The sequence below is a fragment of the Dendrobates tinctorius genome, unplaced genomic scaffold (genome assembly GCF_039654945.1).
Source record: "Dendrobates tinctorius isolate UK_male_01 unplaced genomic scaffold, ASM3965494v1 ptg000196l, whole genome shotgun sequence".
Taxonomy (NCBI): Eukaryota; Metazoa; Chordata; class Amphibia; order Anura; family Dendrobatidae; genus Dendrobates; species Dendrobates tinctorius.
This window is the reverse complement of record NW_027361863.1, coordinates 13803777-13817729: the sequence shown is the minus strand read 5'-3', so window position 1 is coordinate 13817729 and position 13953 is coordinate 13803777. Positions and strand designations below refer to the sequence as shown.

Genomic DNA, 13953 nt, shown 5'->3' with positions numbered 1-13953 from the left:
GTGTTTCGAGCTATTGGCTCTCGTCAGTGCAAAGTATGAGATCTGATTTGGCTAGGTGAGAGGCTCTGGACTGAGGTCTAAGAGGTAAGGTTTCTCCTTGCGGAGAGTGACATGCCAGCTCTGGCTTGTCAAGGTAAGGAGGCTTATTCGCCGTGCAATGCTCCTCTGGGAAAATAATATGCAAATTGCCTCTTCAGAAAGAAAGAGGACTTTTACTCTACAGCGCCACCTATTGGTAGTAGCGATCCTACAAGTCACAATCAACCCTTTAACGAGTCTTGTAATGGCTATAATGGCTATAATGGCTACTGATATGTGAATGAGGCCATAATCGCTGTAGTGTGGGGGACGGTCAGCATGTTTTAGATCATTACGAACCAATTTTATATTTTGATATGACAGCAATTGTTTTTCTGCATATTAGACATTTTGGTTTTCTCCTTTTCTAGGTCAGCTATCCAAATGAAGATCAATGTTACATCACAAATCAGGATTACTCATGGATGTACTATCCTGGATATCCGTATCGACCTAACCTAGGATATCCTTCAGCTGAAATAACCGCTTTTCGCTTTTTCTCCGAGTCATATAGCTTCATACAAATAAAAAGGGTGCAAGGAACGCTCTCCTGCAATATGGATCATTTCATAGAGGTGGAATACAAAGTCACGGAAGCCGGAGTCGGGAAAGATGCAACATCAGTGACGTTCTTTCACTTGGTAGGTGTGAAGGAAGGGAAGAAAATCTGTCAAGACACAGTGTTACACAATGCCCCAACGTGACGCTCTTGAAGACGAGTCTAATTTTTTGAGCAAACCTTTAAAAGAGTTTTCTGTGACCTTTCAGAGGCTATAATCAGAGGTGACAAGTAGTGGTACATTGGTGGATCCAGTATCATCTGTTGGAACCCTACACTAAAACATCTAATAGGTTAATTGTGAACCTTCACACAAGAAAAATACCCTGGTGTCAAGTGATGGGTTCCAAAATCTTCTCCATGTTGGGTTGTTTTTGGTGAACTTTTGGAATCCATTGATGTGCCAGCACTTAGGTCCACCAGAGCTCCTTTACTACTCAGGTCATTTGACCATTGTGGCAAGTTTGATCTGGATTCTGATAAAGATTTTGCATGTTTTTCCCAACTCTTTACTCATCAGTCTTGTGGCCAAGTGGCTTTCTCTTCAGGTATACAGGTCGACTAAAAGGGTTATCCATATTGATAGCTAGATTTGAGCAAAAACATTTGCAGAACCCTGATATAGCAGCAGCCATGTTGTTAGTTCATGGCCACCCGACCAAAGCCTTGCAAACCTATTTCTTTGCCACCTCTTCTGATTCATAGGCCTCCATCACATCACGTGAGCATCATGCTTCAATGATGACATTGGGCTGGGCTTGCTAATCGGTAAAGACACCAAGGATGCGGCATGTAGATGGAAATTCGCATGGCTCTGGTCTAACGGTCATGGAATACCAGCGTGGCCACTGGACTAGGGCCTGCAAAGCAATTTTCTAACTCTCATGATGATTTAATCTTTGGACAGTTCATCATAATCGAATTGGAGGCTGTCCAACAACCGAACGGGCACTCTCGAGGACGTCTGTTTACAGGTCCTGCGACGTTCATCTCTGTTCACTGTGTAGCGGTCAGTCTCCAGTACTGCATCTCAGCACATGGATGCGAGCTGAGTTTTAGTACCTAAGAATAGCCACTGTACAGTGCTGGGCTGTTCTGGCTTCATACATCTTGTACCTACGGCAACTGTAGGACCTGATAACAGCGGTGAGGATACGAGGGGTCGGACACGACCAATCTTATCTTATAATAATTGCCTATAATAAGGACCAATCTTCAATTTGTTTGAGAGTCCAGCTCACCCACGTCTGACCTCACCGCACCTCAGACTCGGATCCGGCCCTGCCCTGGCCGCACAGCAATAATAAAGGAAGAAGTGATCCAGCTGAGTTCTCTGGTGATTTATTGAGTGCTATTCAGACAACAGAACGTTGTTAATGCGTTTCTGGCTAGACGCCCTTAATCATAACCTTATGATTAAGGGCGTCTAGCCAGAAACGCGTTAACAACGTTCTGTTGTCTGAATAGCACTCAATAAATCACCAGAGAACTCAGCTGGATCACTTCTTCCTTTATTACCAATCTTCAATATCTTAGTCTGGGCCAAACCCCTTAAAGAGAATGTATTTTAAAATAAAAAAGTGTTATTCTTTTTGTCTCACCTGTTTTGTACCTTTTTAGACCAAAAAGTCATGTGATTTGTTAAAATTTTGTATGTAATTCTAAACTTTGTGCAAAAAATGAGGAGGGAGAGTAAGTAATGGGACTACAATGCATTTGAGCCAAAATTTTACAACTTTTTTAAAAAAGTGAAAAATAAAAATAAAGAATCGTTTACAAAAAAATATAATCTTATAGATGCACCTTTTCTGGGGTCTGGGGTGGATAGGAGAAGATTTTTTTAAGCCAGTGGGGGGGCAAAAGCAATGGTCCCTTTCTAGGCTATTAATATCTGAGCTCACTCACTGGCTTTCCCTCTCTGGTGGAGAAATTATTGCGGGCGCCCACGCAACTTTTTTCAACGAATTAACTCCTTAATTTAACACCTGCATGTCCCAAATTTTACACACATACCCTAATCTAATTATTAGTCAAAGGCATATAAAAAAATAAATTAAATAAAATGGTTTACTGTATGTAAACCATGTGTTATTTCATGTCGGGTTTTGTATTGATTTTACAGAAGCCGGCAATTGATATAGCGGCTATTCTGCTATGTAGAACTCTATGAACTATAAATATATACAGTGTATATATATAGGTGTCTCAATGACATGTGTGTATATATACTGTATATGTATTCTATGTGTGTATAGCTATTCTTTCTATTCTTTATTAAACCTGTCAGTGTGATTTTACTGTATCGCAAATTGAATTGCCAACTTTTGTTAAAGGACACCGGTTCGTATTTCTCGCAAGTCACACTTGTGGACGGTGTGCAATCCGATTTTCTTTCGCATCCATAGACTTGCACTGGCGAGTCAGGGCTAATAATCGGTGACAATCGCAGCATACCGATTAAAACGGGCGAGAAAAAAATCGGATGCTGGGAGCTGCCCCATAGATCAACATTGGGCCGAGTGCAATGCGATGTTTTATCGCATTGCACTCGTCCGTTTTTCTCACTAGTGTGACTCCGGCCTCAGCCATTAAAAGGTATCAACCACTGAGGACTCTCAATTCTAAATATTTTTCTATCTACTGTCTAACACGGTACAAAGATTTATATCTTTCCTGTACTAGAAACAGGGAGATCATACAAGCTCCTCGCAGATCATGGTTACGGCCGGATTATGGTCAGACCCATTTTATTATTATTATACATTTATATAGCGCCATTTATTCCATGGCGCTTTACATGTGAAAAGGGGCAAGTATAGACAAGTACAATAAGCATGTGTAAGACAAGGGCCCCACAGGTACAGAAGGAGAGAGGATCCTGCCCGCGAGGACTCACAGACAAATATTTCTCCATAAATTTGTAAATCTCCAAAGTTGATTATTTTTTTTTCACACTTAATAATTTTTTATTTATTTTTTTAGATCAAAGCAAGAGGAGAGATGAAGTTACATAGTACAAAGACCGTTAGTCTGAGCGCCGGTGAGAATCCGCCGTGCACATACCTGGTCACACAGTGTCACCCACTTTGTAATATTCATATTCTCTCCTTACAGACGGGAAAGGATCCTACCAGCTAAACCTGTTTGTAACCTCTGATTATGCAACCAGCGCTCAAGTAGTGATTTGGGCACCAATGCAGACGGAAATCATCTCAGACTCCGTGACTCTGCACATAGAAAGCTGCTTTAATAATCAGGTAGATATAATGATGCAAAACATACAGAAATATGCAGGGAAATTCTGTGGGGAATGGTGACGTCACACCGGTAACACCATTTTTATTTTACCAGTGATTAACCAATGAATTAAAATGATCAATGCAATGCACACAATTCATTTTTAATTTAAAACGTTTTAATAGGTTAGATTAATGATTGCCGCTCTGGAGTATAATGCAGGATGTAACTCAGGATCAGTAATGTAATGTATGTACACAGTGACTGCACCAGCAGAATAGTGAGTGCAGCTCTGGGGTATAATACAGGAGGTAACTCAGGATCAGTAATGTATGTACACAGTGACTGCACCAGCAGAATAGTGAGTGCAGCTCTGGGGTATAACACAGGAGGTAACTCAGGATCAGTAATGTAATGTATGTACACAGTGACTGCACCAGCAGAATAGTGAGTGCAGCTCTGGGGTATAACACAGGAGGTAACTCAGGATCAGTAATGTATGTACACAGTGACTGCACCAGCAGAATAGTGAGTGCAGCTCTGGGGTATAATACAGCATGTAACTCAGGATCAGTTATGTAATGTATGTACACAGTGACTGCACCAGCAGAATAGTGAGTGCAGCTCTGGGGTATAATACAGGATGTAACTCAGGATCAGTAATGTAATGTATGTACACAGTGACTGCACCAGCAGAATAGTGAGTGCAGCTCTGGGGTATAATACAGGATGTAACTCAGGATCAGTAATGTAATGTATGTACACAGTGACTGCACCAGCAGAATAGTGAGTGCAGCTCTGGGGTATAATACAGGATGTAACTCAGGATCAGTAATGTAATGTATGTACACAGTGACTGCACCAGCAGAATAGTGACTGCAGCTCTGGGGTATAATACAGGATGTAACTCAGGATCAGTAATGTAATGTATGTACACAGTGACTGCACCAGCAGAATAGTGAGTGCAGCTCTGGGGTATAATACAGGATGTAACTCAGGATCAGTAATGTAATGTATGTACACAGTGACTGCACCAGCAGAATAGTGAGTGCAGCTCTGGGGTATAATACAGGATGTAACTCAGGATCAGTAATGTAATGTATGAACACAGTGACTGCACCAGCAGAATAGTGAGTGCAGCTCTGTCGTATAATACAGGATGTAACCCAGAATCAGTAATGTAATGTGTTATGAATGAGTCACCGAGGAGAAAAAAGCAAAACAAGCTAAGTCACAGAATACCAGAGAGGTTGGTAACTATGCAGATTGCAGATCCCTGATCTTACCACACAACTCGCAGTAGCCGTGGAGCGTGCCTACGATGAACCTAGATGCCTCGTCATGGCCAGAAGACTACATAAGCCTAAAGCAAGAAAAGGGAAAACTAACTGCCCCAGAGCAGACCCCAAAGGAATAGACAGCCCCCACACATGTATTGATGGTGAAAAAAGATGAAGGCACAAACACAGGCAGGAAAATAGGCTGAGCAAATGATGGGGCCCAAACTAACAAGACAGGAAAGGAAAGGTAAGATACTGTCTGCAACCTGCAAAAAACCCTACAAAAATAATGTCAAACTGATAGCAAAATTAACCCTGAAGTCACTAGACTTCTCCCACTATATCAGCACTCTGAAATATTCTGAGACAGAGCAAAAAGAGACCGAACTAGTAAGGGACAAAAACCAATTGGCAAAATACTGATAGAGAAGAGTGGAAATTCAGCTCAGCCATCAGCCGGGGCTGGCTGACCACACAAAAAACTGAATAGACCAACAAAATCAAGTGTGAACATTAGCAGAAAAACTTAGCTTTAGATGACTGGAAAAGAGCTGAAAACCAAGAGCTGACAAGCCAGAAGGAATCACCAGCAACTGAATAGGGCGTCGGCTGTCTTATATCCAATCTGAGAATCCTGAGATCCAATCGTCATCCTCATTCCCAGGTGGCAGATCTCCACTGATCAAACCAGCCACACCACCTCCCGTCACCACCAGAGGGAGTCCAGAAGGGGAACTCACAACTGGTGAACCAGAGAATGAAGGATGTAACTCAGGATCAGTAATGTAATGTATGTACACAGAGACTGCACCAGCAGAATAGTGAGTGCAGCTCTGGAGTATAATACAGGATGTAAATCAGGATCAGTAATGTAGTATATCCTGAGTTAGCACAGGATCAGTAATGTATACATTGCCCTATTCTTTGCCAGACAGCTTCAATATATTTGTGAAGATTATCTCATTTTTATATATTTAATATTACTTTAATTTGAGGTTAATTTTTTGTCTTGTATATAATTTATGTTTTTAGGTTTCCTTGGATTTCACAGAACCGGTGGTAACTCCCGGCTCAACAGTTGTACGAGAAATATCAGCAGCTCCCGGTTCAATCTGCGGGCTAAAAGCTTCGGATGTCAGTCTCCGTTTACTTGGAACATATGATTCTTTGAGCCCTGATTATGTAAGAGTCCTAGTAGCACAATTGGGATGAGAAATTCCATTATATACAGCTTTGAATAAAGAAGATATTGTACAAACCATAGGAGATGGGCACTAAATAAACATGTTACTTCTTGAAGGGTGTGTCTCATAATGAGTACCCCTTTTTATATATAGTAGTTTATATTTGGGTATATGGATGTCATAAACGTGAAATTCTCACCAAAGATTCCTTTTGAAGGGATAGCACACGAAAAAAAAACCTATCCCCAGGATAGATCATAAAAGCATAATCAATAGGGGTTGCACAACAAAGGCCTCCATGGATCTCAAAAGCGAGGGTCCTGGGTTCCCCTTTTCGAAGCAACTAGAGCCGACAAATGACCCTTCCACAGGCTCGCTGATCGCTGTGTGATTTCTGGGGGTTGCACAACCAGGTCCTCTTCCAGTCATTGGAAGGACAGTCCTGTTTCCCTCATTTGAAGCGATAGGCGCAGATTCACAATACTGTTCATCTGTCTCTGCCCATCCCATAAAAATTGAATAGAATGATAGTGCACATGGATGCCCATAGCTTCATCTGTAGAGGAAAGGGAACCCTGTTCTCTGGATTGGCGAGAGGACCAGTTCCAGATGAGGTGTAATTGCCAAAGGTTAGCGAAGTCAGACAGGCAGCGATCATCTGACCACCGAGTTGGCTTCTATTTTAGTAAGGATTTTTTTTTTAGAAGACAACTCCTTTAACTATTGATATTTATGTGTTGAATATTCTTTTTTTATCTTGCATTTCACTATTTTAATGCCTTGCACTTGTGTCTGTCTTAAAGATATATAACGTGCTGAGCGACTATCAGTATGGCTACTACGTTCACGGTTTTGACTTAACAGAACCAGCTCCACCTTGTGAGGATCCAAACACAGAAGTGTTTTGTGGTGGAAGATTTTACCGGCGTGTGAGCAGCCCGACCGATGGGGACAGCTACGAAAATTTCCTGGTGAGTGCAAAGTAACAGTAATTCTGCATGTTGTAGAATCGGGACACTACACGATAGACGAGCTGATAGAGCAGAGAATAAACGACTCTCGTGGAAACGCTCTATAACCAAACGGCATGGACATTAATAACTATAGTTTTCACAAATCATATAGATATGCATGAAGCTTTAAACAGTGAAATTCTGGGTGCTGAGACCACCACTGATCGATAGTATGAAGAAGCCAAAGTGCTTCGCTGATTAGTCCTCTTCTCCGAGACTCAAGCTAGGCTCAACAGAAAATGTATGGAGTCCATCTTTTGTCTTGGTGCAGCTATGAATTTTCCCCAATTTTAGTACTAGGTAGGGATCAAGATTATGGCCTGGAAGATATGTCAATTGTGAATGCAGCCTGCTTTTTCATTTAAAGCCTACAATACTGGCATAGATAACCTAGTGCAGCCCTGCTCTTCGTCTAAACTCAAGATAGACTCAATGAGAAAGCCTATGGAGTCTATTTTCAGTCTTGATGGAGTCTTCTCACCCATTTTAGTACTCGGTAGAGATCAATAATTTTGGCCATGAGGACTTGACTATTATGGCCAGTCACACTTTGAACTCTATGGCACTGATGAACTTAACTGAGTGTAGCACTGGGTTATTATCAGCACAAGACTGAAGATGGTCTCCATGGACCTTCTGTTGAACCTATCTTTTGTCTTGGAGGTTAGCATGGCTAAGTCGAGCATTACTCTTTTCTGAAACTCAAGAGACTCAACAGAAAGTGTATGGAATCCATCTTCATTCTTAGAGCAGAACAGCACTGAGCTGATGTTGTTGTCTTCTCCATTTTAGTGCTCAATATACAGTAGTTCAAGATTGTGGTCAGGAGAAGTTGAATGAAGTGTCCAGTCATGCAGTGCCATGATACTCCAGTCAATGTCTTTGGCCCTGACAAAAAGAGCAAAGGGCTGCACTGGACTAGCACAAGACTGAAGATGGACTTCATAGACATTTCTGTTGAGATTTTCTTTAGTCTCAGACAAGAACAGTGCTCCATTAGAACATTCTCTGAGACTCAATATAGAGGCAACAGAGGAAGCAGAAGGTCTTTGGAGTCAATCTTCAGTGTTGGAGGAGATCAGTAGTCAGCTGCCTTCTTCTTCTCCTCCATTGTATTACTGAGTAGGGATCAAAATCACGGCGAGGAGAAGTTGACTAAAGTGGCCAGTTGGCACATGTACCATGTCTCTCAATTCAAAGTCTATCACATTGGCAAATGTAGCTTATTGTAACATTTCTCTACTTCTTGACTCAAGATTGACTCAATAGAAAGTCAATATAGTCACATAAAAGATTGGTAAGTAAGATGAGAAAGCTTGGGCTAGGGGAAAATGTGTGTAGATGGGTAGGTAGCTGGCTTAGTGATAGAAAACAAAGAGTGGTTATTAATGGGGCATACTCAGATTGGGCCAGGGTTACTAGTGGGGTACCACGGGGTTCTGTATTGGGCCCCCTACTATGTAATATATTTATTAATGATCTAGTGGATGGCTTACACTGTAAAATATCAGTATTTGCAGATGATACAAAACTATGTAAGGTAGTTAACACAAAGGAGGACAGTTTGCAACTACAGACAGATTTGAGTAAATTGGAGAATTGGGCTGAAAAATGGCAAATGAGGTTTAACACAGATAAATGTAAGGTTATGCACATGGGAAGGAGAAACAGATGCTACAATTACTTACTAAATGGGAAACTGCTGGGGAAATCAGACATGGAAAAAGACTTAGGCATCTTAGTCAATAAGAAGCTAAATTGGAGTGCCCAGTGTCAGGCAGCTGCCACCAAAGCAAATAGGGTGATGGGATGCATTAGAAGAGGTGAAGAGAAGAGATGAAAACATAATTCTCCCTCTGTACAAATCACTCGTCAGACCACACTTAGAGTATTGTGTGCAATTTTGGACGCCGGTGCTCAAGAAAGACATTACTGAACTTGAAAGGGTTCAAAGGCGAGCTACTAAAATGAAAAATGGAGTTGGTTCACTACAATACCCAGAAAGGTTATCAAAATTAGGTCTATTTACTCTAGAAAAGAGAAGACTTAGGGGAGACTTAATATATATGTACAAGTATATCAGAGGGCAATACAGAGATCTCTCCAATGAACTGTTTGTACCAAGGACTGTGACAAGAACTAGGGGGCATTCTCTTCATTTGGAGCTAAGACAATTTCTGCACCAGCATAGAAGAGGGTTCTTCACGGTAAGAGCAGTGAGGCTCTGGAATTCTCTTCCTGAAGAAGTGGTGATGGCCAACTCATTGAATGAATGTAAGAAAGGAATGGATGCTTTTCTTGTGAGTAACAGTATAGAAGGTTACGAATAACAGAATATTATAGGTAGATGGTTGACCCAGCTTAGGGGAAGGAATTTTTTCCCTATGGAGAAAATTGGCTTCTACTCTGTGGGATTTTTGCCTTCCCCAGGATCAACAATGCAGAACAGCTGCACTAAAAATAGGCTGAACTAGATGGACATAAGGTCTTCCTTCAGCCTTCAAAACTATGTTAGTCCATCTAGTCTAGACGTAGAGTAGCACTCAGCTGATGTCTTCTTTTCCTCCATTTTAGAAATTGGTAGGGATCAAAATCGTACCTAGAAGGAGTAGAATAAAGTGACCAGTCATGTATTCATCCTGCTACTCCATTTATAGTCTATGGCACTGGTTCAATGGAAAGTCTATGATGGAGTTCGACTTCAGACTTGGAGGAGAGCAGTTCTTAGCTACTGTCTTTTCATCCATTTTTATACTTGGCAAAGATTAACATCTCGCCAGGAGAAATTGAAGAGAGCAGCCAGTTCCACTTGTGCCCCACTGCTCCATTCAATGTCAATAGTACTGGAGAAAATTGACGAGCGCAGCGCTGGGTTATCGGGACTACTTAGGCAATACCACACATAAGCTTTGATTAAAATACATTAGCCATGTTTTCCTACAATCTCACTTTAGAAAGTAAATAATTCAGCTAGCTAATCTTTAATGACCCATTTCTTTATCTCTTTATTTCAGTCATTCAGCGTGATTCTTGCCAGCAATCTCTTGTTTAGAAAACCACAAGTCTGTGGAATGGAAAATGCCGACAACTACTATGGTTCCTATGGTTCAGGTAAGTGCTAAAAATTCTACCATAATATGGAACCACCATGTCCTATTTCAGAGTCTGTCTACCTTGGAACCTATTCCTTAGGCAGCACCATTATACGAAGGGCGGACATGTAGGGAAGCAAGGCGACCAACAAGCATCTCATGAAAGCAAGCACTCGTCTCTTCTTTACCAGTGTCTAAAACTGGAATAATATGGAGATACCCAACACATGTGAAATTTTATCAAGCAATCAGAATGTGTGTGGGTACAGGTCACCCATGCCCTAGGGAATGTAAAGGAAGATTAAATATATTTTTGGCATCTAGACATCTTAGGTCTCTCTAGTCTTCTGCTTGTTAAGTGCCTTCTGCTTGTCAAGTGCCTTCTGCTTGTCAAGTGCCTTCTGCTTGTTAAATGCCTTCTGCTTGTTAAGTGCCTTCTGCTTGTCAAGTGCCTTCTGATTGTCAAGTGCCTTCTGCTTGTCAAGTGCCTTCTGCTTATCAAGTGCCTTCTGCTTGTTAAATGCCTTCTGCTTATTAAGTGCCTTCTTCTTGTTCAGTGTCTGCACAGTGTTTTCTATGATGATAAGTTCTGTTAGGTATCATCATTACATCAAATACTACCCAGTTAGAAAACAAAATTAACCTCAGCCCAAAATACAGCATACGTGTCAGGCGTTGTATATGCAGCTGAGCTCAGAAGCCTGTAACAGCAGCGATGTGAGATAGCACTCGCTGCCATTATCCCCTTAAATTTGCTTCTGTGAAGATCTGACAGCGTCCGTTAAGGCATGCAATCCTGGGAATGTGCTGTTTCAGACACCCACCTGTTGCTTTTCCATGTTGTTATGCCTGGCAACCAGGGGCATGCTGAAGGCCACCTTATCTGCCATCTTGGTACAGGTCAGCCACAGGCCGGAATTTATAACAGACTGTAATTTTCGCTCTAAATGTCAGATAATCACAGGTGCAGGCCCCTATGTGGACTTTAATAAAAAAAAAAAGAAGTTTTATAAAAATCAGAAATAACTGAATTACCCATCCTTTCCCCCTTTAAGGAAACACAATAAACATTTTTGTTTAGTATACCCAAATACGTAAAAGTCTGATCTATCAAAAACATCCTAAAGCATAAAAAAGAAACACCAGAATTTCCATTCTTTAGTTGCCGTACCACCAACAAAAAATACAATAAAAAGCTATTGAAATATTGTAGGTAGCAAAAAAAAAGAACAACCTCATACAGGTCCATCTACGGAAAAATAAAGAAGTTACAGGTCTTAGAAAATGACATAAAAAAATAATATTTTTCTCAGAAATTGCTGCAATTTTTTAAAGCATTTTTTTTTGTTATTTATTTTAAACTTAGTATCAAACTAATCATACCGACCTGGAGAAGGATGATGTCACATTATTTTTACAAGGAAATGAATGAACGCTTGGATTTTTTTTCCCCAATTACCAGTATGTGGTCAAGTGAATGGTGTCTCTCAAAAAGTGCAACCTGTCCATCAAAAAATCAAGTCCTCACAAAAAAAGTATGACTCTTGGAAGAAGGAGGAGGAAAAAGCACAAAATCCAGAACTTGGCTTGGCATGAAGAATTGTTTGCTGATTTCTTAGAGATCCAAAGCAAAGACATAGAACTATATGAAAATGAAATTTTGGAGGTCAGCCGACACTATGGGGGAGTGTACAGCATTTTATTATCCTTCCTCTAAGGGTGGCTACATTAAACCAAAATTCTATCCTTTAGCCCTTTCACGTCGAGGCAAATTTCCATTTTTGCGTTTTTGTTTTTTCCTCCCCTTCTTCCCAGAGCCATAACTCTTTTTTTTCTATCCACATAGGCATATGAGGGCTTGGTTTTTGCGAGACGAGTTGTACTTTTCCTTGACACCATTCATAGTGTACTGGAAAACGGGAAACAAAATTCCAATTGAGGAGAAATTGTGAAAAAAAAACCCACAAATCTGACACTGTTTTTTGTGAATTGTTCTTATAGTATATTTTAAGTGGTAAAAATAACCTTGTAAGGCTAGTTTCACACTAGCGTTTATTCCACGCAGCGCACGGCGCCGCTAAGCCCCGCCCCCTGCCGGCTCCCTGCCCGCCCCATCCGGTCATCGCCGCCTACTATCGCACATGGACGCTTGCGATCTGCGCACCCTATCTTTAGCATAGGGTGCGCAGATCGTGTGCTGGCCGTGCGCTAGTAGGATTTTGGTGTGCGCTGCGCACTTTTGAAGGTGCGCCCGTGTGCGCCAAACGCAGCATGTTGCATTTCGGTGCACCTTCAAAAGTGCGCAGCGCACACCAAAATCCTACTAGCGCACGGCCAGCGCACGATCTGCGCACCCTATGCTAAAGATAGGGTGCGCAGATCGCAAGCGTCCATGTGCGATAGTAGGCGGCAATGACCGGATGGGGCGGGCAGGGAGCCGGCAGGGGGCGGGACTTAGCGGCACCGTGCGCTGCGTGGAATAAACGCTAGTGTGAAACTAGCCTTATATGATTCTCCTCATCAGTACAATTTCGGGGATACCAAACATAGCCAGTATTTTTACTAATTTAGTGATGGGGAAAAAAAAATTTTGGGTTGTCTCGTCAATTTCCGAGAGCCGTAACATTTTCATTTTTCAGCCGATGGAGATGGGTGAGGGCTTATTTTTTTTGCAGTGCTAGGCAACATTTTTGTTGATACCATTTTGGTATAGATGTGATGTTTTGATCGCTTGTTGCAGCATTTTTTGTGGAATTGTCACAAGCAAAAAAAACCTTAATTTTTGTGTTCTTGAATTTTTTTTGCTTACGCTGTTTACCGATCGGGTTAGTTACTTTTATATTTTGATATATCTGAGTTTTCTAAACCTGGCCATACCACACATGTGTATTTTTTTTTATATATATATATATATATATATATATATATATATATATATATATATATATCTTTATCTTCAGTGGGGGGAAAAGGGGGATGATTTGAACTTTTATGTTTTCTTACATTTTATTTTCATATTCTTCTTTTTTTTAAACTTTTTACTATAATGAATAGTCCCCTTAGGGGACTTGAAGCTGCAATAGTTCGCTTGTGCTAAATTCAGTGATGCCACATCACGGCCTCCTTTGAAGTTCAGTCACAGGCAGGGTTTCGAAGGAGCTCCATAATCACAAGCACGGAGGTTTTCAATAAACCCCCGCTGTCATTGCAACCTATCGGCGACCCGCGGTCACATCACCAGAGCGTTGATGGGTGGAGAAAATGACGCGTCCCCGTGCCGTCATATGTTAAATACCGCTGTCATAGTACTAAAGGTCATAAAGATGGGCACCAAATAACAAGGCTCATATCTCTGAAACTATGACAGATTTTAAAAAATAAACAGAACACTCAGTGGAAAACAGGAGCAGCAAAAACTGCCCAATTTTGACCGAGTGAAACATCCCCTTTAAAGTTTTGAAGCTTTTTTGGAGGCCATTTACAAATAATTGTATGAATTCTAACTGACTT

The 13953-nt window shown here is 41.2% G+C and overlaps 1 protein-coding gene across 1 annotated transcript in view; it reads left to right on the top strand.

The window, feature by feature from the left end:
* LOC141056193 (ovostatin-like) overlaps positions 1 to 13953 on the top strand; it is a 78327-nt gene that overhangs the window by 24985 nt on the left and 39389 nt on the right. The window contains exons 12-17 of the mRNA XM_073552899.1: positions 450 to 719; positions 3620 to 3677; positions 3752 to 3894; positions 6187 to 6336; positions 7142 to 7309; positions 10366 to 10462. Coding sequence (XP_073409000.1) covers positions 450 to 719; positions 3620 to 3677; positions 3752 to 3894; positions 6187 to 6336; positions 7142 to 7309; positions 10366 to 10462 — 886 coding nt within the window. The remainder of the gene's footprint in view (positions 1 to 449; positions 720 to 3619; positions 3678 to 3751; positions 3895 to 6186; positions 6337 to 7141; positions 7310 to 10365; positions 10463 to 13953) is intronic.